The 12,431-nt window shown below is 30.6% G+C and overlaps 1 protein-coding gene across 1 annotated transcript in view; it reads left to right on the forward strand.

The window, feature by feature from the left end:
• Window positions 1-659: 659 nt before the first annotated feature.
• Window positions 660-12,431, forward strand: part of LOAG_18545 (DEAD box ATP-dependent RNA helicase) — a 12,718-nt gene continuing 946 nt past the window's right edge. The window contains exons 1-13 of the mRNA XM_020451208.1: window positions 660-797; window positions 4,340-4,475; window positions 4,635-4,793; window positions 4,909-5,103; window positions 5,465-5,577; window positions 5,957-6,096; window positions 6,166-6,385; window positions 6,562-6,726; window positions 7,237-7,395; window positions 8,808-8,942; window positions 9,271-9,375; window positions 10,265-10,489; window positions 10,611-10,851. Of these exons, the coding sequence (XP_020305028.1) occupies window positions 717-797; window positions 4,340-4,475; window positions 4,635-4,793; window positions 4,909-5,103; window positions 5,465-5,577; window positions 5,957-6,096; window positions 6,166-6,385; window positions 6,562-6,726; window positions 7,237-7,395; window positions 8,808-8,942; window positions 9,271-9,375; window positions 10,265-10,489; window positions 10,611-10,851 (2,074 nt within the window). The 5' untranslated portion in view covers window positions 660-716. The remainder of the gene's footprint in view (window positions 798-4,339; window positions 4,476-4,634; window positions 4,794-4,908; window positions 5,104-5,464; window positions 5,578-5,956; window positions 6,097-6,165; window positions 6,386-6,561; window positions 6,727-7,236; window positions 7,396-8,807; window positions 8,943-9,270; window positions 9,376-10,264; window positions 10,490-10,610; window positions 10,852-12,431) is intronic.

Consider the following 12,431-nt stretch of genomic DNA (forward strand, 5'->3'; position numbering starts at 1 on the left):
AATTTTTGGCAATATTTCAAGGAAATAGCATCAACGGCCATTAGCCATTATCGGCCAATCATATGACTTTTAAAAATTGTTTATCTTTACATTTCTTTTTTCCCTCTTTTTTTCACCCATTCTAAAATATTTCCATCCAATTTTCATTATCACACAGGTAACCAATTAATGTCTGTTAAATTCATTTATGGCTCTTAATAAGGATTTTATTTAATTTTAATTGAAATGAATTTTGAAGAGAAATACAATGCAGAGAGAAAAGATGGAAAGGTTACGAAAATTATTAATGATGATGGTGATGATGATAATAATGATGATGATGATGATGATGATAGGGAAAGAAAAGAATTTGTTCATGGTTTTAATCATTGATTAAGGTTGTATGGGGGAGTGAAGAGAAGAAGGAAGAAAGAAAAAGAAGGGATTTCTTCTCGTCCTGCATATTTCCAAAACATATTTCAAATACAACATCATATGATTTGCGCTCATCATTTTCTCCTTTATTTAACTTCTGTTCAATGTTGATATATTATTAATTGTTAATTTTAAATTTACCAATATTATTATTATCATCATATTCATTTAGATTTTATACATTGACGTACTATCCTATCGTAATATGTTGTGATAACGAAAAAATGCACTGATAAAAATTTTTATTACAGTAAAATAGTAACAAAGAAAGAGGAAGAGGAAGAAGGTAAAAATAAAGAAAAATGTCTGCAACAAGGAAGGAACCGTTAGCAATTGAAGAGTTGATCGCAAAGAAGAAAGAACTTGAGGAAGCCGAAACAAAGGTATTCTTATTATTTTCATATTTATAATTGTTATATTAATCGCTATCGTTGATATTATCACCGATAATGATTGTCAAAGATTGTTATTAAAAAATGAAAAATTCTATCGGCACGTATAATACATATGATATTTTTTATAGTTGAAATTTTGTCGTTACACTTTTTCATGGCTAAATTATTGAAATGGAAAGATATCAGTTGATAATTTAATTAGTTTCGTAATTCGATGTTATTATAATTATCTGTTAGGATTATATAGTTAACGTTTAATAATATTATTTTCTTTTATCATTTATTATCACTGTAATCAATGAAATTGTTTATATTTGAATGAAAATGGCCGTATTAATCAATTCCTTAGCCACTTATTTTAATCAACTTACTGGGATACTTCTTTCAATCATATTTATACAAATTTGTGCTCTTACTTGATTATATTATGAAATGAGAAAAGGAAAGATTCGTTATTTTATTTTTTGGTAGAATTCAGGCTAATTTAACATCCTTTTCCCTATGGGAGCAATTTTTTTCGCTGATAATAGTAGGCTTTTTTTTTCTTTCTTTTTTTTTTCATAAGGGTTTTCGGAAGATATTCTTAATGTGGCAAAGATTTTAAATTTTTCAAAGTCTAGTTTCTTCAATTCTTTATCTTGACTTTAAATCATAGGAAAAGTGTTATACTGTAAATCTGAAGAGAAAGTAAAGGAAGTGGTAGAAGAAGAGTTGTTACATGAAATTGAATATTCTTTGCTCTTTAATGTTTATTAAAAGATTGTAATTGACAACTTAACCATAACCAACAAAACTAAAATGAAGTATCATTGGATTGGATGAAGAATGAGTGTTCTCATTTGTAAAATGTTTAGTTGATTTGAAAGATTGATGAGAGATGCAAATGTGGCAATTTGTTATAGTTGTTTGAGTTATTAATAAAATGTTAGGCATTGCTTATACTGCTTATGGATTCAATCATTTATTATGATGCTTGAAGAATATAGGATGAAAAAAGTGTGGAAGAAATGATAAGATGAAGTAAATGGAATAGCAGTGAGTTATTTTGATCATTTTATATCAGTGAATAAAATGAGATTCATTCATTTCCTTTCTAGAATATCTTTTCATCTGTTAGCAACATGAGATTTAAAAAAAAAAAGAGTTTATAAAGATGTGTTATTTTTATCTAATTTTTATCCATCGATTTGCAATAATGCATTCATTTCATTAAACATTTTTATATTTATATACAAATGGAATGTCATGAAATGAACTTTATCTTGTATTATAGGTTGATATTAGTCTAGTATTATCAAGTCCCCTTTCAAGACTCATTTTATTTATTGTAAATTTAAGTCACTTCTTTGTTATTTCCGTTTTCATTTACAGTTGAGCAATTTTATCGACTACAACTATGAGTTAGGTGTGATGTGCGCGAAAGTTTTAATGTTATTATTTGAAGTTTTAATTCCATTTTGTTATTTATTTGCTCCTCTTGTTCTTTTTTTAAGGTTTGTAATAGGGATAGATAACTGGTACTGAAGGATTAATTAGACCTTAGAAAGTGGTGTAATTGGTTTACTCATGTAATTTAAAAGCAGTATAGTTAACGGTTGGTTGATTTGTATAATACGATTTGAATATGTTCTTCAAAATTTCGAAATATTTCTGAAATTTTTAAAATGAAAAAGATATCCCTGATTTCTCTTTAATATCAGTATGTGGTAGGAAGAAGTAACAGGTGAAGTTCTGAAATGATTTAAAGATTATTAGATGTTGGATTCTTGTTTCTGCTGTATAATTGTGCTGATGAATTGAGATTCACTATGATTGATCCGTGTTCGTATTGGTTTTAGTACTTTAAGTTGGTTTTAGTACTTTAAATACTTTTAAGTTGCAGTAATAAAGCTAATTAACAATTTCTTTGTGAATATTTGATTTAGAAATGCTTTTTCAAATTTTACATAACTGTGTTTATCGAATATAGAGAAATATAGATGATAGTTTTCGGGATTTGAACTTAAAGTGGAAAGATTAGGTATTCTTAATTACTCTTATGTATTTGTTCTATATTCTTTTCATGGCTTGCTATGTAATAACCTTGTAATAACCTTTGCCAGATTTCTTTGATTGAATAAATTATAGAGAACTTGAAATACGTTATGTATCATTGTATATGAGATGAGAAAAGGCAAAATATTAGGTCTCGTCGTATTTTTACTAAAAAATATGTGGCGGAAAAAAAAAATCGAATTGCAATTTCAATAAGAAAAAAAAATTTGAATTGTTTTCCATTTCTTCGCTGATAAAAACTATTGAAAATTTATATAGAAGTTTATGTAAAATATCGAAATTTTATTTGGAATTATAACATAAACCGGCAATTTAAGAATTAGCAAAGTCTGTGAAAGTTCATTTGTCAGAAGCGAATAAATCCCTTCTAAACTTAATCCTGAATGAAATTTGAATAAAATTTTGTGAGAAAGCAACATTCATTCATGTTTTAAATGATATTCAATATTAGATATATCCTGATGATTATTCAGATATCTTAGGAAAATCTGTGAGCATTATCAGATGTGAGTAAAAGTTTTAGGAAATATTAAGGTTTTGAGATTCTTTCCGCAAGATATTTGATGGAACATGTTTCGTCCTTGTTTATCTGTTGCTCATCTGCTCTAGCTAGACTAAGAAATGCCGTTTAACTTCGAAAACCAGTGGGAAGGGGAATCGAAGAGATTACGTTTTAGCTGAAACTTGAAAGTTGGAAACATTGAGGTACTATGTGCCGTGTTGTGACATTCGGAGCATATCACATTATTGTAATGTGACAATATCGCATAATTTCATTTTTTTTTAGCTGAGCATTGCAGAATTTTATTGCATTTGTATCATAATATAAATAGTGATGTCATCGTGACAATATTTACGACATAATACTAATGAGGATGTTATGATTTATCTTTTATATGTTTATATAGTGATTGTTGCTTCGTCACTAAAATCTTATTGGAATACTGGCAGTGGAAAAAGTGTGAAGTAACTTATATCATAGCCATGGCTTACTTCTAACCAATCTAATATTTTACATCTTTCATGTCCTATCTGTAAGTCTTCTCTTTCGTTCCCAATGAATTGTTACGAGAGCCTCTTTAGCAAAAAAAAAAAAAAAGGTGCAACAGGTGTAATTTCAACCATCTTCGCAACATAACATGGGCAGCGTAATGATGACAAGTAGGCGGATGAATGAACAACACGTAGGTCGTCCATACTTGCTTCTGATGGTCTTATCGATTGCCTTTCTTAGGCCCAGTGGAAGAGCTAATCTTACTATCTTCAGCTCCAGGTCACGGAATGACTGGCCTTTTATCCCTTTAATTTCATGGAAACAAAAAGATGCTGTTGTATAATCAGTTAAAAGATTATAATAAAGGACAGCATAAAAACGAGCTTGTATTAAACGGGCTTGTTGCAACAGGTAATATACTACGGCGTAGTAAATTAGCCAGTATAGAAATATCGTTAGTGAAACTTTTAATTACTTGCAGCCAAAATTTTTGACACGTGCTGAACGTGAAGCGCTAGCATTGAAAAAACGTGAAGAACAAGTGGCGAAACAACGTGAAGCTCAAAAAGCACTACTTGAGAAACGAAAAGCATTTATTCAGGATGCCAAAAAAACAGGTTCCCATTAGTAATTTTTAAAATATCAAAAGTCAAGACCCTCTTTCGTTCTTTTATTCCTTCTTCTTTTAGGTTTAAATATATCTTTTATTTTCCTTCAAATAAAGCATGCTGCTTGTAGTTTGTAATTTTCATTTATTTGTTAATATTACTTTACAGAAAAAGAACGCGATCGAGAACGTGAGAAGGAACGAAAAGATCGTGAACGTGAGCGTGAGCGTGAGCGTGAACGTGAACGTGAGCGTGAACGTGAGAAAGACACAGAACGTGAGAAAGATCGTGAACGTGGACGCAGAAGTCGGAGCCGTGATCGAGAAGGTAAGGCTTTGATAGTCTATATTCGGTTTTTATTAAAAAAAGTTTTTTGGATGTTACCGAATTTTTTTTCCCCAACTTAGTGATACGAACAATTTTTATCTTCTTTTTTCATCAGGGCGAAGAAGTAGAAGTCGAGAAAGAAGAAGTCGAAGTCGCGAAAAGCGAAGTAGAAGTCGTGAACGGCGTAGTCGTAGTCGTGAGAAACGCCAAGATGCAGAAAAAATTGATCGTAACGGAGAAGCGAAAGATGAAAGAGAAACCGATAAAGATTTGGAAAAGCTTAATGAAGCTATCCGCCAGCGTTACCTGGGTAAGTTCTTGCTTTCCAAGTTTAAATGTAATTCAGGCATGCATATTAAAGGTAATGTTGTTTGGCTTCATCGAGGCTTATTTTATGAAATTCTACAAATTTCAATCTTTGTTGATACAAATCAACAAAATTTCAAATTTCAAAATTGTTTTAGAGTGCTACGTTAGATTCATTAATGTTTGTAATAGAGGATTGTAGTCTTGAGAAACTGAAATAGGTTCCTTTGAAAAGGAATTTATTGTTTATTGTTGTTTCATTATCTCGTTAAACAAATCTGGAATTTTTGGGCGGTAATTTTGACTCATTTATTTCACTGTTTGATGGTAGAAATTCAAGCTTTAAATTATTTTTTGGGATTTAGGAGGACAGCGGGAGAAACGGAAACGTGGTCGTCGGTTGCATGAGCGAAAATTCATTTTTGATTGGGATGCTGGCGAAGATACATCAAACGACTACAATAAATTATACCAGAACGTAAGCATTATTTCATGACTTTAATGCCACGTTTCAGTTTTTTAAACTGTTATTTGTATGCAATCATAATTTCCACATTTCGAAAAAGCAAGATTTCAGTTTCAAAATTTTTTCAAATTTTAATCCAATTTATTATAATCTCATTATAAGGTTTGTTTGTTTGTTTGTTTTTTTTCTCAAGTCGTGGACAATATATTGAATTTTTTATTTTATGTCAATTTCAAGGAATGTTGAGATAAAGTGGTTGCACACATACATACCGTACATTTGGCATGTAATGTAATGTCCACAGGTATATATATATACATATATACATATATATATATATATTGGTTGTAATTTACGATTGTGGATTATTGCCATTTATGTATCGTTTCAGAGACATGAAGTGCAATTCTTCGGTCGAGGATCTATAGCTGGAATGGATGTAAATGCGCAAAAGAAGCAAAAATCAGAATTTTATGCGAATTTAATGGAAAAACGGCGAACCAAAGAAGAGAAACAGCAAGAAGAACTACGGTACATATGTTATTCGCAAAATTTTATTTCTTTGTTTTCATATTTCATTTTTCCTTTCGTTTATTATAGATTGGCCGGTGTAAAGAAGAAAGAGAAGAAGGAAGCATTTGATAACAGACATTGGACCCAGAAAAGCTTGGAACAAATGACGGAACGTGATTGGCGTATATTTCGAGAAGATTTCAATATTTCTATTAAAGGCGGTCGTGTCCCGAAACCGCTGCGTAATTGGGACGAAGCAGGTCTACCATCAGAAGTCTTTGATGTTATAATGAAAATTGGCTATAAGGTTAGTCAGATTTGATTTTTCCGAAACATCAATATTGTGATTATTAAAAGTAATTTTGTCTTTTGTTTTTTGTTTTGTTTTTTCCTTTTGAGATGATATTATTAATAATTGGAAATTTTCGTTCTTATTTTTAATTAACATCCATGACGTTTAGAATGAATGGTTTGTTTTTACAGGAACCAACACCAATCCAACGACAAGCAATTCCGATCGGCTTGCAAAACAGAGATATAATTGGCGTAGCGGAAACTGGATCTGGAAAAACGGCCGCCTTTTTAATACCACTTCTTGTCTGGATAACATCGATACCAAAGTTTCATGGTAACGATGAGCAAGACACGGTTAGTTTTAATCCGCCAATTTTTCAAATTTTTATGTGCCGTTTCTTATGAAGTTTTATGAGATGTGAAAAAGTTGAATGAAAAATTATTATGAAATTATTTAAAATGGGATTGCAGTGGAGGAATTGACGGTCGGTCCCTTTTATTTTTTTTTTTGTTCTCTAGACAACTTTTTCCTACGATTTCAAATTTCATTATATTACGATCGCAAATTTTTATGATTTCTTATGACTTGGAGCGTTACTATTTACTTTCAATATGCTGGCCTTGGGGACTCATACAAATACACATTTCGTGTCCTATGTAAATGCCCAGAATGTTATCTGCAATTCATATTTCCTTCGAATTAAATAACTGGCCATAAACTTTAACTGTTGCAGTAAAACTTTCACGAGGACAGTAAGATATTTGCAATTTGAAGAGATATGAAACGTGATGTTTTCAGGAGTAGTAGATGTTATGGAGTTTTTTCCCTTCTATCCTAAATGAAATGATATTGATTCATTTCAGGGGCCTTATGCCATTATCATGGCACCGACACGTGAGTTAGCACAACAGATTGAGGAGGAAACGGTTAAATTCGGGCAGCTGCTTGGTATTCGAACGGTTTCAGTAATTGGTGGTGCATCACGAGAAGAGCAGGGTCTAAAGCTTCGCCTTGGTGTTGAGGTACACTGTTTATATATTTAATCTCTTCTGTTCACAACATTTCATTACTTTAGCTGCAGCTGTTAGCGGCTTGGCAAAATGCACTTATCTAAGAAAATAAAAAAAAAGATCTTGGGATTACGCAACATCACTTGTGCAACCTTGTTAAAATGCAGAATTGCTTTTAAATATCTAACGTCTAAATATCATTTGGTCCATCCATTCGTTAAATTTTGTACCTCTCACTATCGATCATTGTTTGGTCAAATTTAATTTTGTTAAAATACCCTCTCAGAAATTTTCATTTTTTTTTTCCACCAGAAATTCATAATATCCTCTAGGAAGTCAAAAAAAAAAAAAATCTTGGGATCACTCAAGATTACTTGTGTAAGCTCATTTATCTCATAGTTTTTTTTTCTTTTTCCTCTCCGGAATGTCAAGTGAAATATCTAAGCATTAGACTTTTCATGTGTTGGGGTAATTTTTGATAGTTCTCTTAACGTCTTTCCTTTTTTTTCTCTTGGTACTCCATAAACAAAATAGATGTTGCATAAAATCTAACATTGTATAGTTGTGTTTTCTATATTTTTTAATTGAGTAAAATTATGATTCAATTTTTCTTCAGTTCTACTTCTGCGGTTAAAATCTTAATATATCATAATTTGAAGACCTGCTTATATATTCGTTTTGATTTCATAATAATAAAATTAAAAAGCCATAAATTTCGGGCCTAGGAAATTATTTGAGATAAATAAAGGAGCGAAAACAGAGTTTCTCATTCCTAAGAGATGTATTATCCCAACAGATGATATCAAATGCTTTTCATGCTCAGTTTTTGTTTTGCAAGAAAGACTATATTTCTTTTCGGTTAAAATAAAAAGTACAACTTTAGTTGAAATGTTCCTTTGTATGATTTCTCGTACTTTTTTTATGGAAATTTCAACAGAGTTAATGTTAATACCATTTCAATTCAGTATGTATGGGGAAAATTTTAATTACCTAGGTTTTCAAGTTTTGTTTTAACTTGCACCGTACGAAAGCATTTTTTTTTCTTTTTGAAATTTGATATTTTTTTCAATAGCTGTTAGAATGATGGGAAAATCCATAATTTATTTTGAGATTTCTCTACCGAAAGTTCTCAAAGAAATTGCTTCAAATTCTTCTTGCTTTATTTGAGAAATAAATGGGATTTTAAAAGATTTATATTCCATTGCATGAGAACTGAATTGTTTTTTTGTGACAACCATATTATAATTCCCGACAATTGAATGTAATACAGTTTGATGGTTAAATAGACTACTTTTATTGTTTTCTGCTTTTTTTTTCTTCATCTAAAAACTTTCTAAAAATTTTTAGATGACGAAAAAAAAATCTAAAATTTTGCTATTTGTTGGAATCCTTTGATTTTGTGAAAGTTATGATATTTTATTGAGGTGGTTATCGCTACGCCAGGACGTTTGTTAGATGTTTTGGAAAATCGTTATTTATCATTGGATCAATGCACCTATGTTATTTTGGATGAAGCTGATAGAATGCTGGATATGGGTTTTGAGCCGGAGGTGCAGAAAGTAAGTTTACGTAAAATAAAATTTCTTTTTTCTTCGGTTTTGTTCATTTTTACGTAAAATGGAAAAATTTTTTTTCCCATCTTGTTCATTTTTTTTCAGGAGTTATGGATCTTGCATTAATTCACTTTAAATCTCCCATATTTCTCCTGTTTCATTGCTTGATCATTAAGAATATACTTGTAAATTTGAGTCATTTAGGATACATTAATTTCATTTTTTTCATCTTTTCTTTCTTTCATTATTGCTCTTCAGATGATTGTTACATTATTTTTATTTGTCCACTTTCTGGTATGATCAGTTTTTTTCTAATTCTACCCAATTTTTATAGGTTCTTGAGTATATCCCGGTAACAAATCTCAAACCAGATACCGAAGATGCGGAAAAAGAAGAATCCATAATGGAAAATTTCTTTTCGAAAAAGAAATATCGTCAGGTAAATATCATTTTTTTTTCTGACGAAAAATTTTTTTTTCTCAGCTAAATTTCAAATGATCGATGTTTCATAAAATGATCTGTTTATTTCGAACATAATGAATAGATTGATCACTGCTTTGTTTACCCTTAAAATCTCCATTCGATTCTTTCGAATGACTTAAATATTAGAATGTCTATCTGTTACTTTTTTTTCCTTAATTTTCAAAATTCCATGTAATACATCGAACTTTGTTGCGAAAAAATTGTCTTTTTAAATACGTATTTTATTGATTAGGATTAAAGGGCATTGTTTGAGCCTTACAAAGAAAAGCCCTGCAATTCATTAGTGAGTAACTCATTTGATAACGAGTAATGCCGCAAGCTTACATACGCAAATCGTAACTTAAATATTAACTGAAGTTCTCTGATCATGAATTCTGGATTGGTAGCAGTACAGTATGAAATTTAGGATGACATAACTGAGACTCGTATTATTTGAACGATACTGATATTCGTATACTAATACAGTGTCACTCATAATGGTGATGTAAATGAACAATACTCTCAACCATTTGATTATTTGCTTTTTCTGATGCAGTGATTGAAGTTTTGAGTGATTCGAATCGTCTCATTGTGTAAACATCAGTGTTAAATTAATCTGTTGAACTGCCTGTTTAAATCGACAAAAATTAATGAAATTTTCAGCTAGACATAATTTGAATATAGGCGAATAAAAGGATAAAGGATTTAATTCTACTTTCTATGTTCATATTTCGGAAAATGAAATAGAGGCGTGACGATGCTAGAATGAGCTATTCTAGCAGTAATCCGAAGTGCTGTTTAGAATTTTTTTTAGGTTTAAAATTCTTACCTTTTTAGCTTTTAAGAATTTAAAAATTTCTCTTTAGACCGTGATGTTTACTGCAACTATGAGTCCAGCAATTGAGCGATTAGCTCGAGCATATCTTCGACGCCCGGCCGTTGTATACATTGGTTCGGTTGGAAGACCCACGGAACGTGTCGAACAAATCGTTTATATGATTGGTGAAGAAAGCAAACGCAAGAAACTTGTTGAACTGATCTCATCTGATGCATTTGAACCGCCTATTATCATTTTTGTTAATCAAAAACGGGTATATTTTTACAAATAATTACAGCTTACTTAAAGACGGACAAATGTTGATTTCATGTTTAATTTTGAATTTCAACCGTAACTTTTATATGTTGACAATTTCACTCATTTTTCTTTTCTAGGGAGCAGATATGTTGGCTAAAGGCCTGACGAAATTGGGCTTCCAACCTTGTGTTTTACATGGTGGCAAAGGTCAGGATGCTCGCGAATATTCGTTGGCAGCACTCAAAGATGGAACTAAAGATATCTTGGTGGCAACAGATGTTGCTGGACGTGGTATTGATATCAAAGATGTTTCTCTGGTTCTCAATTATGATATGGCGAAGTCAATTGAAGATTATACTCACAGGATTGGTCGGACAGGTAACATTATATTCTTTAATATTTATAAAGTAAGCTAGGATTAAATTCGGGTGCAATATAATTTACTAGAAGTAGAGAGAAATGTGCTGTTGAAAAAATAAAATAAAAAATCACTGGAAGAAATCGCAGTTGAATCCGTCAACGAAACGTCAAGCAAAAAGTGAAGCTCCGAATGGTCTGCCAAAAATAGTCAATTCTTGAATCAGTTGATCTTTATTTTGATCAATTTTGAAGATTCCTAATTCCATACTTCTAGAATTCAATCAGTTTAAAGCGTTAAAATCATCACTTTTTTCTTTACATAATTGAGCTATTGAAAAATGGTCATTATAAATTGAATTTATTAGTTTATTAGTAAATGCAAATCAACAAGAATTAAATTACCTCAGAGATATCTTACTCGTATACGTAAACTGAGAATACCTATGAAAGTAATAAATGCATTGGGAAGATATTACGGTATCATAAATTCTTAGTAGATTTGGAAGTAGCCAATTTTTTCCCCCATTTTCTGAATGCTTTTATTTATTTTGTAATAATAGCAAATACTTTGCAAAGTTTATGCCTGAAAAAAAAAAAAAGGAGCAGACGAATAAATTGTCTTCTTTTCCTTCATCTTATTATTTCATTCGTTCATGAATTTCTTTCGAAATGAAAAGAAAAAAAAATAGAAAAAAAAAGCAGAAAAGAAAAGAACATCTCAACTTTGGTTTTGCTCGCTTTCCCCTATTTATTTTTTGTTTTTTTTTGAGTAGTGACTAAATTGTGTACTTCCACAGTGCAACTTTATTATTTCATGCTGACATACATTCTCTCTTTTTCTTTTCCTTTCTATCTTTTACTTCTTTTTTTGGGAAAAAAAAAAAAAACTTTTCCTTCTTTAAAACGATTTTCATTATTTCAACTGAAAATCATTTGTTATTTCTTTCCTTAAAGCGAAAACGGAAAAAAAATTCGACTTTTTGAAAAATTTCTCGCAAGCACACACTCACATACACACATGCACACGCACACACACACGCACATACACACACACATACATACACACACACATACACACACATACATACACACACACACACACACACACACACACACACACATTCCATTCATCTCATTCCATTAAAAGCTTCACTTTTCCTTCTCATCTTCTTATTTTTTTTCCTTTACTTTTTTCTCTCTCTGTGTTTTTATCTTCTCATTTTCAATTCTTTTTTTTCTCCCCACATTTTATGATGTTGCTAAAGTTTTATTGATTGTTACTGTATAGGATAAGGAAAGATTTTTAAAAGAAAAAGGAAAAAAAAACCATTTAATGTTATGGAAGTTGAGTTGGAATGCAAAATAATTGGTAAAATTGTGATTGATCGATTGATTGTTGGAAATTCAACAGAAAAAATAAATAAAATAAAAGTAAAATAATAGAAGGAAAAAGAAGCAATGAAATAACATTTTATTAATTCGAAACATAAAAGCATTTTTGTCTTTTTTTTTATAATTCACTTTTAAATATCCAACTTTTTTTTTCTTTTCTTTTAAATATTTATTACTTTACATTTCTTCATTTTTCTTTTTTCAAT

Source organism: Loa loa (assembly GCF_000183805.2).
Source record: "Loa loa unplaced genomic scaffold supercont3.357, whole genome shotgun sequence".
Lineage (NCBI taxonomy): Eukaryota > Metazoa > Nematoda > Chromadorea > Rhabditida > Onchocercidae > Loa > Loa loa.